This window comes from Poecilia reticulata, linkage group LG18 (assembly GCF_000633615.1).
Source record: "Poecilia reticulata strain Guanapo linkage group LG18, Guppy_female_1.0+MT, whole genome shotgun sequence".
In the NCBI taxonomy this organism is placed as follows: domain Eukaryota; kingdom Metazoa; phylum Chordata; class Actinopteri; order Cyprinodontiformes; family Poeciliidae; genus Poecilia; species Poecilia reticulata.
This window is the reverse complement of record NC_024348.1, coordinates 370,968-384,464: the sequence shown is the minus strand read 5'-3', so window position 1 is coordinate 384,464 and position 13,497 is coordinate 370,968. Positions and strand designations below refer to the sequence as shown.

The 13,497-nt window shown below is 40.7% G+C and overlaps 1 protein-coding gene across 4 annotated transcripts in view; it reads right to left on the bottom strand.

Moving 5' to 3' along the window:
• Nucleotides 1-225: 225 nt before the first annotated feature.
• The window catches only part of slc1a1 (solute carrier family 1 member 1), a 36,471-nt gene continuing 23,199 nt past the window's right edge, over nt 226-13,497 (bottom strand). For 2 of the 4 annotated variants that reach the window (XM_008434812.2, XM_008434814.2), the window contains 5 exons: nt 8,201-8,308; nt 6,042-6,164; nt 5,757-5,951; nt 3,553-3,687; nt 226-2,358 (listed from right to left, as the gene is read on the bottom strand). In XM_008434812.2, coding sequence (XP_008433034.1) covers nt 2,118-2,358; nt 3,553-3,687; nt 5,757-5,951; nt 6,042-6,164; nt 8,201-8,308 — 802 coding nt within the window. In that variant the 3' untranslated portion in view covers nt 226-2,117. Of the gene's footprint in view, nt 2,359-3,552; nt 3,688-5,756; nt 6,165-8,200; nt 8,309-13,497 lie in introns of all 4 variants that reach the window. The other 2 variants (XM_017310546.1, XM_017310547.1) reach the window with 1 other exon arrangement.

Here is a 13,497-nt window from a genome sequence, read left to right as displayed (position 1 = left end):
AAAGTTTACCAAAACTGTGTTTTGGTAAAGTCTGGTGACATAATTGGAAAATATGGTCAAAAAAGTTGCTGAGTTGGTGCAGTTAGTCAGCTATTCTTCTGCTGCTACTACTCCAACTGTACGGCAATATTCATTTTTCTATAGTGTCACCATATCTTAAGTAGAGTGGCAGTGAGTCACATTGTCAATCAATCAGTCTGTCACAAAGACAACATCTCCCTCCCATGTAGAACTATATGTTCAGCAGTTTATTGTTTAGGTTTACTTTTAAGTCTATTAAAGACATAAAACTGTCTTTTTTGACAGAACTTTTATAAATTACAAAAAAAATAAAAAATCATCAATGCATAATGAAATCCAAACAAATACAAACAGACTCCGATGTCTGGCAGCAACAAAAACACCAATGGGTAGGGGACATTTATGTATTCCCACATGAGTAAAATTTTTATATTTTTCTTATTTGGCAATACATCATTAACAGATGTCTTAGATAAAAGTGGAATTTCACAGTGTTCATTAATATCAGCCATCAATATTCAATATGCATCAACCAGTCTTTAAAAAGTTCTCACTGACAGTTGGTCTGCAGCCACAGATAAGTCATCATAGCGTATTACTTCATGCAACTTGGCAAAATAAAAACTTGTCATACATTTGGCACAGTTCAAATATACATAAAGGTACACAATATTACTAGAGGTCACCGAGCATTATCGTCCGATTTCCGTGAAAAGGTGTATGATCGGAGATTGCCGATCACTGTATCTTGTTGCCGATCACCATAACCGATCATCTTTATCTCATTTCACAAGTGAGGCAGGCTTCACAGGCAGCCTGCCTCACTTGTGATCAGCGCAAGCACAGTGTGAACGTGCAACAGTGCAAGCACTTGGCAACAGATACTGTGGAGTGGAACCATAACGCTCTGAGAGTGAATGGAGATGTTTGTGTGGTGCGGCGGAAAATTACCTCGGAACTGAAGCACGTCAAAATGCATCAACACAATAAATGTAATATGAAATTTAAAAAACAAACACTTGATGGAGTTTGGCTACATTGAGGCTCATTGCACGAAAAAAATTGACACCCGGAGCGGCCAGATAGTAGGTAAAGCAGCGCACAACTACCCACACTCACCCGGATTAGCTTCACGGTCAGAAAGCTAAACAAATAACCCGAAAAATAATTCAAGTCTTCGAGCTGGCAGTATAAGACGCTGCGATCTGCTCTCGCTCTTGGACCATTGCTATGCGCTGTAGTAATATTTCACAGACATAGCGCCACTCAACCTCCACCAGACAGTGAACTCTCTCACACCGGATGTCTGTTTAAAGCTGCAGCATGTAACTTTTAAAAACAGGTTTTCGATATGTATTGAAATATGTCTATTATTTCTAAATTAGATAAATTTATTGCCAGATAATTTTTTCATTTTGCCTAGAATCATTTACACCTAAAACAAAATGTTAATAGGCAGCACTAACAGGGCTGTGACTGTGTGGGTAGAGTAGTCGTCTTGCGATTGGAAGGTTGTAGGTTCGATTCCAGCTTTCTTCTGTCACGTGTCGATGTGTGAGCATTTGTGAGTGCAAATGGGTGAATCTGACTCTAGTGTAAAGCGCTTTGAGTGGTCAAAAATTATTGGATAAAGCTATAACTATATAAGTTCAGTCCATTTACCAGAGATCGGTCTCATGGATGATCGGTATAGGAATCGGCAGCAAAAACCTGATCAGAGCATCCCTAAATAAGCAGTGCGATATTTAGAGTCTTCTTGCCTACTCAAGGAGAAAATTATGCATTTTTTTATTACAGACTCACAAACACCACATCCCTACTTAAGGGATATGTCATAAGGAGGACTATTGACAAAGTGCTCTTTGCAAGAAGCTTTTCAGTCTTATCTAAAGAAATGTGGCTTTTCAAAATCTTGGCACAGATTTAGATTATAAAGGAAGCACTTGAATCTAGTGGTTATCAATATTCAAAATGGCAGGTGATAATGTTCATCTAAGCTTAACGAAGGCTGCTGTTGCTAATGCTTGAACTCGGATGGACTGGTTGCATCCTTCCTGTATGTATAGCATTTTTCTCTCCTGTGATCCACCTGGAAGCTAAAACTGGGAGGTTTCTGTGAAGGAAATTGCATCTGTCTTATCGACAGTAAAGCCTCCATTGACGTAAGATTTTTTCTCACATTCCTCGTCATCTAGAGTTGTTTCCAGGGCGAACGGGTTAGCAACATCCACATCTGAAATCAGATCCATCCTCTCCAACTCCCTCTTGGATAGTTTCTGAACAATTCCGGCTCCATAAGCATCGCCCAGAACATTGACCATTGTACGGAAACGATCCCTGAAACACACCAGATCCAGTTAGTCTCTAGGTATTTTTGGTTTTACATGCTTGCTTATGAATTCTCTCTTTTTCCTCAATAAAGTGATTTCAAACAAGAAACATAGCCTACAGGAACAAAATAAAATATGTACAGTACAGAATGTGATATAAATATAAAATCTAAGGACATAATAGAAGATATAAATGATACTATCAAAATTGAATTGGTTCTTGAGGGTTGTAGTCTTTCAGAGAAAATCTGACTGAAAGTTAGTGTTTTAGCACTATAGCTTACACTAATCACTACATTGACGTAATGCTTTTGTTATTAGTTAGAACTAATATTTATGATTAGTGCTTTAGCGTTAGCAAAATTAACTTTTTAGTTAGTAGTGCCCACCACAGCATTCAGTTCTTCAGCTCTGCAGAGACCTGGAAATAAGACTTCCATTTGATTCAGGTGTGTTCGTGAAGGAAGCAAGCTCTAAGGACTCATAAGCTTTAAGGAGAAGTAGATGGAATGTCCTATGTACTTGTGAACTTTTAGTATGAAATGTGTTGCTGCTAATTTTGGTTAGAATTCTCTTTCACAAGTGACCAGTGTACACAATAGGGCTTATGAACATGGACACATGACAATATACGTTATCAGGTTGTGGCCTGTACTGTCACTGACTTGATGTGACTTGTATGCTTATGAACATGGACACATGACAATATAAGTTATCAGGTTGTGGCCTGTACTGTCACTGACTTGATGTGACTTGTATGTTCTATCATAGATGAATGAGTCTCTCAGACACGTTACAGTATACTTTTTAACAATCGTCCTTCATGGTTACACAAGACCCATCAGGTTTACAATTCTGCTGTGAACCTTCACTTCTTTCAGTTTCGGTTTGTTTTTGTGCACTGGCCCACATGTCCAGTGAGGGTCCTCAAAAAGGCCTTTGGCAGAAACATCAAACAGAACTTTCTCAAGATGTCAAACTCTAAAGATTACATTGAATTGTGCATTTTAGAACTTTATTTTGTGCTTGTGTCTGTTCATGTTCTGTCCTAGCTATTAACGGACTGATTTCTTACACCAGTCTGATGCAGATCCCAAAGAATGAATTGTTTGTTGCAGGCTTAACAGAACACAATAAATTGAAAATACATTGACTTGATTTAATAATATGGTATGACAAAAAAAAAAAAAAGAAAACTTACAGAAGCCAGTCCACAGCAACTATCAGTGTAACATCACTGGCAGGTAGTCCGACAGCCGTTAAGACTATCACCATGGTAACAAGCCCAGCATTGGGGACTCCTGCTGCTCCAATACTGGCAACTGTTGCTGTTATGCTAAAAGAAGAGACATAAAGAATATCTTGCGCTAACACCTGAAAACATTGTGACAGCTTATCATCAGGGGTGCACCTATAAATCAGCTCCAATTTTCTTCGTTTTGGGAGATTGTAATCAGCTAATACTTACATGTGAAATCAATCTTTTCCACACATCTTGTCTTCCTCCACAAAGGACTGAAAATCAGCCACTGTCCCCTTCTGTTCTGCTGTGAGAGGCTGACTGACAGACCCGCCCACAAGTTAACAGTAATCGCCTGACTGTGGCCAACTTAGTGATCGATGGTCGGCCAGAAAACTGCTATTGGTGCACCCCTACTTATCTGTTTCCAATCCAATATCCAAGCTCTAGAATAGCGGTTCTCAACGTGGGCGGTACCGCCCCCCAGGGGGCGTTCAGAGGACGGCAGGGGGCGCTGGCGGACATTTTTACAAAAGGAGGGAGCTGGGATGCCTTTGGGGGGCATTAGTCAAAGGTAAACTTTACACCTTAAATGCACAACAATGCCAGTTTAGACTTTGAGCAACTTCGTAAAACTGTATTGTGTAACATTAAACCATGCTTGGCTGCAACTGTATCGATGGCAGCTCTTCTTCTTCTGTTCAGTGTTTGTTAGCTTCTTGGCACAGCTCCGTTCTCCTGCTACTGGTAGATAAAATCACGAYACCCTCACTGTGTATCCCTCTGAAAAATTAATCCATTTAAATAAAGAAATCAAGAAAACCCTCCATGGGTGATACCACGATAGAGAGCGTTCATTTTATAGCGTTAACACCGGTGCTGTAAGTGGTCCGGTATGAAAAGGGGGGTGATAGAACAACACAGCACTTTTAAATTTCAATAATCAGAATGCAGAAATTGTTTCCATTGTTTTAAAATGTTTATGTCAGTCTGCCTTTTCCCCATCAATATGCCTTGCACCTTAAGGGCTTAAAAAAAAAGACGCGCACATTGCGCGAAACTCTGAAACAGGAGAAGCGGCACATAAAACAGAGCGACGAACTAGATGTGAATTATGGCATGAAAACAGAGCATCCGACGCGGTACAGTGAAAAAAATCAACACATGATGTGAAACACATCATGTGTTGATTAGGCGGCGCAGCAGGTGATGGGATTACTGATGGTGAGCGTCAATAAACGATAAAATAAATCTAGCAACAGGAAAGAAACTAAAGTGGACATACAGTAGCAATAAACCAAGAGAGGGTAATACTAATCAAATGAAACTAAATGGAAATGAATGAAGAACAAAATGCAAGAATAAACTAAGAAACTAAAGTAAATACAGAGGAATAAACTGGTATGGCAAGACCTTTCGTGCAATAATTAATACAGAGGACTGTATGGCAAGAATAAACAGACACTATTTCCACAGAAAAGGTAAAATAATATTGTTGAAATGTCATGGGTTTGTTGAGACCACATCTAGTACTGAGAATAAATATATTTTACAGACCATAACAGTAAAGAACTTATCACTTATTTATGTTTTTAATTAGATTTGATATATTTATTTCTTCAATATTATTTTTCATGTCAGTGTTAATGTCATGAGGCTGATGACTCCATGACACTTTCAATTTGACTCATTAGGATTTGAATAAGAACCAGATTTGTTCTTTGTAATCTCTGTCCAGTAAAACTATTAATCTATAAATCAATAGATTAATAGTTTTACATGGATTATAAAGATATAATCCATGTTTTTGTCTCTGTAGACACCTGTGAAAATAATTTCGATTCCCAAGACTTTTTTGTTCTCTGGGAAATTATTTTTGATGATAAATACAGAAACAAGCATAAAAATCAAAACATTTACAATAGTGATAGTAATATTAATGATAAAATAATGGCCAGTGCAAAGTAGCCTGCAAATTCTTTGGTGGGGGGCGGTGAGGGACCTGGATGAAGGCTAGGGGGGCCCTGGCCCAAAAAAGGTTGAGAAACACTGCTCTAGAACTCTTTGACCCAAAGGATTTCTAGAGTTGTGTTCCCTTTTATGACATATTTTCTCAAATTCATCCTATACTTAACAGTTACCTATACTAGAAACAAATGGCCAACCTGATAGTGACAATCTGGCCCACGTCCAGAGGGTAGTCATTAAGCTGGGCGATGAAGATGGCAGCCACTGCCTCATAGAGTGCTGTGCCGTCCATGTTAATGGTGGCACCTACTGGGAGCACGAAGCGAGTTATCCTCTTGTCGATGCGGTTGTTCTCTTCAGCACAGCGGAAGGTGACAGGTAGGGTAGCAGAGCTGAAACACATTGTGAGGAATTGACTTACCATATAGATGGGCAGATAAGATTTTAAGAAGTGAAAAGTAAAAGAAAAATGGTTTACTGACCTGGAAGAAATCATAAGGGCTGTCACCAAAGCTTGAGCCATTCCTAGGGTGAATGTGTAGGGATTCTTTCTCACAATGATGAAGAAAATGAAAGGCAGACAGATGATGGAGTGGATAGCTAATCTGTAGAACAAAGAAGATGAATGTCTTAAGTTATCCCTCATCTTATTTACCGTATTTTCCACACTATAAGGCGCACCGGATTATAAGGCGCACAGAATAGACGCTACAGTAGAGGCTGGAGTTACGTTATGCACCAATCACTTAGGCTTCCAATCACTAAAACATGACTGTTAGATAAAGTGATCTCTAAAATTACCTTAGGTGTGAGTGTATGTGCATAGGACTGTTTAACCAGTATATTCCTAGCTGTGTTTCCATTCACCATAAAATTGGTCAAATTTAAATTTTGGCTGATATGAATTCTTTTGTCTGAAATGTTGCTAAATATAGCAAGAAAGTCACTGAGTTGGCAACAGTGGGGTGAATATTGTTAACTGGAAAAGTGCAGATCTGACCTGGTGGATCGATCTGTCAGTCAAACCTCTCACTGTAGAGCACAAGACGACAGACTGATTTTTAACCCTTGCTGACGAAGATAAGATTAGGGGATAAGATGGGCTTATTGGCCAATCACAATCCTGCAAAATTAAGGAAATCGGCACCCAGAAATCAACTGGTTGATAAATCAGTTGGCCAATAAATGTATCCTATTATACATCTATGTAAACAGCACTGCCAGAGATGCAATAAGTTTATAGCTGGTGTGAATGATCTAATGATCGGACTGCTGATTGCAGCCAGTCTACATTGTAAGTAGAACTAGAGGGCCCCAAAACTAAATTTCGCTTAGGGCCCCATGGAGGCTTGGGCCAGCCCTGACAATGTGCAGCTGGCTCCACCAGAGCTCTCACAGCATCACACAGCTCATAAAGAGTTGTGCGTCATTTGAAAGTGTTGAATCCATAACTCTTCTGTAAAATTACAGACTATGATTTCCCCAAAACGCAGCATACTAGCTGCCCCCAATGTAGGCAGGGCTTGATGCTGTATCTCCTTAATAAGACCCCAATGTCTCCTCTGATTGGTTGATAGGTGATGAGAGCTAGCACCATAGCTAAATTATGAATATTGTGATCAAGCTTATTCAGGTGTAATTTTAATTTCATTTCTTATTTAATGGAAACCCTGAAATTGCAAAATTGTGGGGGGTTTTCAACATTATCAGGATACAGACAAAGATTTGTGCATATTTGCTAAGGAAACAGCTTGTGTTGCCCTGTAATGAGGTGGTGACTTGTCCATGGCGTACAACACACACCTCCTGCTCAATGACCACTGGTATAGCTTTGCTGATGAGCTCGTTGGAGCTAGATGTACTGAAGCAGAGAGATATCTAAAAGTTTCATATCTTGACTGAAAGCTCAGAAAGTAATTCACTCTGGACAGGAGGACAGCAGGCTCTGAGGTCTGGAATATGAGACACTTGATTTAGATGAATGAATGTGTTTTTTATATTAACATAGCAGATTGTTTCAGGTCACTATTAACTGCCAGAGAAACTACGAAGTTGTTGATTTGATGTTTAAGGTGCTCTCCCACCTCCACATGCAGTATTTCAGCTTCCCAGCAGAGATCCTGATGTGAGGAGGTAATTCAGCTGTCTGATACAAGGAGGGATGCAAAAGTTGTTGGACACTGGCACCCTGATCTCGACACAGCGGTTTTTGCTTGTGCTTTTAAAAACTGATTTACGGTCCCAGAGTTTAATGATGGCTGAGCTACAGTTGTTCAAGGTAAGTGATCAGAATTAATTGAATGCATTTTGCCTTATTAAGACCTTATTGACACAACTGTGTTGTGTTGTGTGACACAATGCAGTGGTGTTAGTACTATATTGAAGTCTGAATTGTTTGGAATCTTTGACTTACTCTCTGACCTAACAAGAGAAGATTTACAGTGCACTCTAACTGTGTCACTTAGATTTAGAAGAGTTCATTACTGCATCTGCAGGTTGAGCAGTTTTAAATGTCCTTGGCCCTTATCAGGGCTCACTCAGAACACAGCTTTTACTCCATCACTGAAGGGAGTCGACCCAAATGTCAGCCATAAATTCTGGTGTCTGGAACGGGCGGATTCAGAGTAATGAGGCAGCTTACCCACTGAGCACAGTCACCATATAAAGACCCATCTTCCTGAAGATCTCCCAGTCTTCCACCTCAATGATCTTTGCAGCAATTAGGAACAGGATTCCAAACGGCATGTAGCTGAAAAGTACACACAGTTAGAACTGGAAACATAAGAACAGGAAAAATATACATATACAAAAATCATGTTTTAGTTCCTGGTGGTACTAACAACCTTTTCAGCATGTCAGTGTTCTCCTTAGGCCTTCTAATGAGCCATCATTTGATCCAGGTGCGCTAAACATGCAACATGCCGGCCCTCGAGGACCGACTTTGGGGACCACTGCTCTAGGCGATGTGTTTGGTAACACTCCCTGATGATGCACAAAAAATCTGGTGCACATCATCTGATGTATTAAGGAGACATAGCTGTTGGAATAACCCAGAGGGCGCAGTGGAGTTGGATTGCAATGTCAAGCTATTGGGCTCTTTAGAGTTTAACAAAGGTCAATCCTAACAAGCTTAGTGCAAATAGGATGATGCATGCATGATTTAAAGACAACTGTATGCAAACTGCGAGGGATTAGAATTTGCCATTTAGCCACGCCAACATGCTCTCGTCAACAATCAGTGTTGAAAAAGGATTTATTATCATGTTATTCTAATTCATTAAACACAGTTTGAAATCTGTGTTTAATGAATTAGATGACATCAGACTATGGTGACATAGGATTGTCAGGTTGAAATCTGCATGAACCACAGAGTAAAAAGAAGACAAATAGTAACCCTGGCCCCTTTCAGCAGAAAATGGGTGGGGTTTTACTTTGTTGCAGCTAGGAGCTAGCAGAGAAGTTAATCCACCTTGATTTTGATGGTGAATTGGCCACACCCACATGCTTTGTTGTACAAAAATTTCTTTGATAACTTTTGACCTTTAATGCCTCAAGACAGTGCTGACTGAGTTTGAAGTCTCGAAAGTTGTAGGACAAGTTTGCTCACATACGATGTCAATGAAACAGACAAAATGGTGGCTTTGATCCAAACTGGCCGACTTCCTGTTGGGTTTGGACCATGGCTCCTAGAGATTTTTTTGTTGGTCCTGACAAGATACACATGTGTACCAAGTTCCATAATTCTGAGTTTAAGCATGGCTTGGGGCTGATTTTTTAAAAATATTCTAGGGGGGAGCTGTGGAGGAATTAGGCCACGTCCACCAAATATTGGACTGCATTCCTGTTGGGGGTTGGACAAGAATCAATCACAGTAAGTTTGCTGCAGCTCAGTCAAAACATGTGGAATCTAGAGTCAAACGTATGGCCGCAGCATCACGTGTCACTTCGTCGCGCCGCCACATCCACACCCTCCACTGAACCTTCTTGAAGCAAGTGAGACCAACTTGTTATCTGTCATCTGACACAAGACCATCTTGATTAGGTGAAGAGAGGAAGAGAGGGAGCTTTTCAAGAAAAAAAATTCACTTCCTGTTCTGAAGAGACAAGGATTAGATGACATCAGACTATGGCGACATAGGCTTGCTTACGGGAGCTCAGGGCTCCCATAAGCATCCAGATCCCATAGGCATCCAGTTATAGCATTTCGTTTGTTTTAGCGAGTACACCACACCCAAAAAACATATACGAAAAGTCAATTTTATTGATAACTTTTAAAGCCCCATGCCTTAACTGCATTCTGACCAAGAATGAAACTGATAGGAAGAAATCCCTAGGAAGAGTTTGTTAAAGTTCGACATGAGTAAAAGTGAAAAATGGCCAAAATTTGACCTTTGACCCTAAATGGCTGCCTCCCTGTGCATTTTAAGGGGTACCTCCAAGAGACTTTTTTTCTTCATTTGGGGAGATCTACCTATGTACCAAGTTTCAGATCTCTACGACCTTCGGTTTCTCCCATCTCACGTTAGGGGGCGCTTTAGAGCAGTTTGGCCACGTCCACTTGTTCCACCAGAATCCGAAAATTTTCTTTGGGAGAAAATGGATGGAGTCAAATTACAATTTTACAATATTGGGTTCTTTAGAGGTTCACAAGAGTCAATCACAAAAAGTTTGGTGCAAATCGGATGATGCACGTGTGATTTAGAGTAGATTGTATGCAAATGGCAAGGGATTGAAATTTGCGATTCGCCACGCCCACCAGATGGGCTCAGGGACGTTACCAGGAGTCAAAGTTTGCTTACTCGTCAACTGTTATATCTCCTACACAAAAACTCACAAAAGCACAAAACTTTCAGCCAGCAGGCAGCGTAGACAGACTTCATCATCATGTCATTTATGTCATTTGGCACAAGTTTAAAGCTATATGAATCAAAGAGTACAAAGTAAGACATCCATCAGAAAAATCAGGTGACCTCCTGTTGGATCAAACTTTGATCATCACATACACTCACAGAGGCACTAAACTTTCAGTGATTGATCATCATTGGGTGTCCTACAACAGTGGTCCCCCGGTCCGTGGACCGGTACCGGTCTGTGGACCAATTGGTACCGGGCCGCGCAAGAAATAATTAAATATTTCCGTTTTAAGTATTATTTGAGTCTGGAGGATCTTTTATTTTGAAAATCCTTTAACCGGATTCTCTGGGTTACTTGCGCGTCAACATTGAGCCCACAACCACCAAAATGAGTAAGAAAAAGTAAGAAAAAGATCAGAAGTCTTTGGAAAGTTTCATTGCAAAGGGGAAAAGGCCCAGAGAATGGATTTATCCCGGACCGGTAGGTGAGTCCCACATTACAAGCCCGCTCTGCGTAACATGCGGCGACCGGCTGCTAATGAGGCAATGAAGCTTCAAATTGCTTCGCCACGTAGAGACCAAGCACTCTGTGCTCAATCAACACACCTCTAGTGTTATTGTCTCTCATCACTCTCAGATGGGACCATCTCGTTGCAGAGAAACAAGCTCAGGGCTCCCGTTAGTCATTATTGTGAGTTAACACTTTCACGAATGTAAAATGTTCGTTTTTGTGGCGCATCTGTATCTTATCCCGATTCCAGAGGATAATCCAGTAAAAACCCCAACATAGCATACGGGAATTTAGAATAACCAAACACGGATGACGATGTAGAAGCAATAGTGATAGTTTGTAGACTCATTTGAATAAAAGACGTAACAAAAAGAAAAGGAGGTGGATAAAAGATGGCGGGAGCAGCCGCTCTATTTGCTGCACTATGATTTGGAGGTAACTATGTTTTTTCATAGTTTACATTTTTAACTGAATAAACATAATAATATATAATAATGACCTTTGCATATAATAATAAACATTTCCAGGTATAATCTCCGTTGCTCGTATGTCAGCTGTTTGGGATTCCCCTCGTATTGTAGTTCTCAGTCAGGGAAAACCCCACAGGCTGTGATAAAAGGGGCAAGACAACCCAAATCGGGCATATTCAGGCTTTAGCGAGAACACCAACATACTCCCCCCCAACCACCCCCGGGCCGTAACAAAATTTCGAAGTCTTGACCGGTCTGCGATAAGAAAAAGATTGGGGACCACTGCCCTACAATACCCAATGGTCAAATGATGATATCACTTAAGTCACGCCCCCTGAGAACAGGAAGTGCTCTGAACCGTCTCTATCTGACCCCTTTGATCTAATCAATATGAAACTTTGTCCAGAGACAGAAGACACACAGGTTGGTGTGATGTGGATTCCAAACTTGACTGGTTTTGATGGCCTAAGTGGGCGTGGAAATATGGCGAAGTGACCTGTAGCGGCGTTGCTGTATGTTTGGCTCTGAATTCCACAGTTTCAAGTTGAGCTGCACCAAACTCACTGGGATGGTTCCTCGTCCACCCTTTAACAGGAATCCACAATTGTTGGTGGGCGTGGCCTAATTTCTCTACAGCGCCCCCTATATTACTTTAAATGTTTAGCGCCAAGCCATGCTTTAACCCAGAATTATGAAACTTGGTACACTTGGTACACGTATCTTGTCAGGACATTAAAAAAAAGTCTCTTGTAGCCCTGGTCCAAACCCAACAGGAAGTTGGCCATTTTGGATCGAAGCCGCCATCATGTCATTTTTATAGATGTCGTATCTGATTTAACTCTTCCAACAGCTTTTGAGATACAGACTTCAAAATCACTCAGCACACTCTTGAGGCATTGAAGGTCAAAAGTTATAAAAGGATTTCTCGTACATCAAAGCATGTGGGTGTGGCTAAATCTCAAACTTTGACTATTTGCCATGAAACATCAAGGTGCAATAACTTCGACATGTAAGGTCACAGCTGCATCAGACTTTCTATGTCTCATTATAGACAAGTCCTCATCACATTCGCATGGTCTATAGAGCTTCGGAACGTGACGTCACTACTCTAGTCGGAGGGGTATCAGCGCCATCTTTGTTGCCACCGACAAAAACGACTGTCTCACAGATATTTTAGCTATGGCACGAACTTGTTGCGTTATTGGGTGTAATGTCCGATCACACGACCGAAAAGGTAAACAGATGGAAAACGGACTTTCATTTCACTATTTTCCTGCTTGGAAACAACACGAGGAGGCTAAGATATCGGAGCTAAATAAAAGAAGACGAATGTCCTGGGTGTTAGCGATTAAGACTTCCTGATATTACGTTCTCCAAAATCCCCAGATACCTACAAGTTTGCTCCAGACATTTCCATTCCGGTGAGTGTCTAAATTCGCTTTGTTAGTGTTGTGTCATAATTTATTTTGCTATGATTTTGTGTACTCATGTTCCGTTTATTTTGAGTTCATTTAAGTGGGTCAACCTTGTTTAGGTCGGGCTAATATTGTTCATGTAGCATAGTCCGAGTTTTGTCAGTGGACATCGAGGTTATTATTACATTATTGTTAAGTAAATTATTTTACTAGTTATATCAAATTTACAGTATTAATACTGATGTGTGTTCTGATATGTCCTCTTAAAGGCAAACCGACGTATGAAATGGATTAGCTCAATCCAGACTGGGTTCCAGTGTTAAATATGGGTCACTGCGAGGTAAACGCCACAACATCGGACCGACTATAGCCAGTTGCAGAGGCTGTAGATGAGGAACAAGTTGGAGAGGTTGACGAGGAAACGCCAGGAGAGGAGCTCAGCAAGGCTGTAGAAATATGTGTACAGTTGGAAGTGGCTGTTTTCTCTCATTCAATAATTTCATGTGGTAAACATTCATGAAACATTTGATTCAAGCACTTCAAGTTGCATGTAAACAGGTGAAGAAATTAATCACATCCATCAATCTATTTTCTTACACCTTTGTCCCTTAGTGGGGTCGGGAGGGTTGCTGGTGCCTATCTCCAGCTAACGTTCTGGGCGAGAGGCGGGGTCACCCTGGACAGGTCGC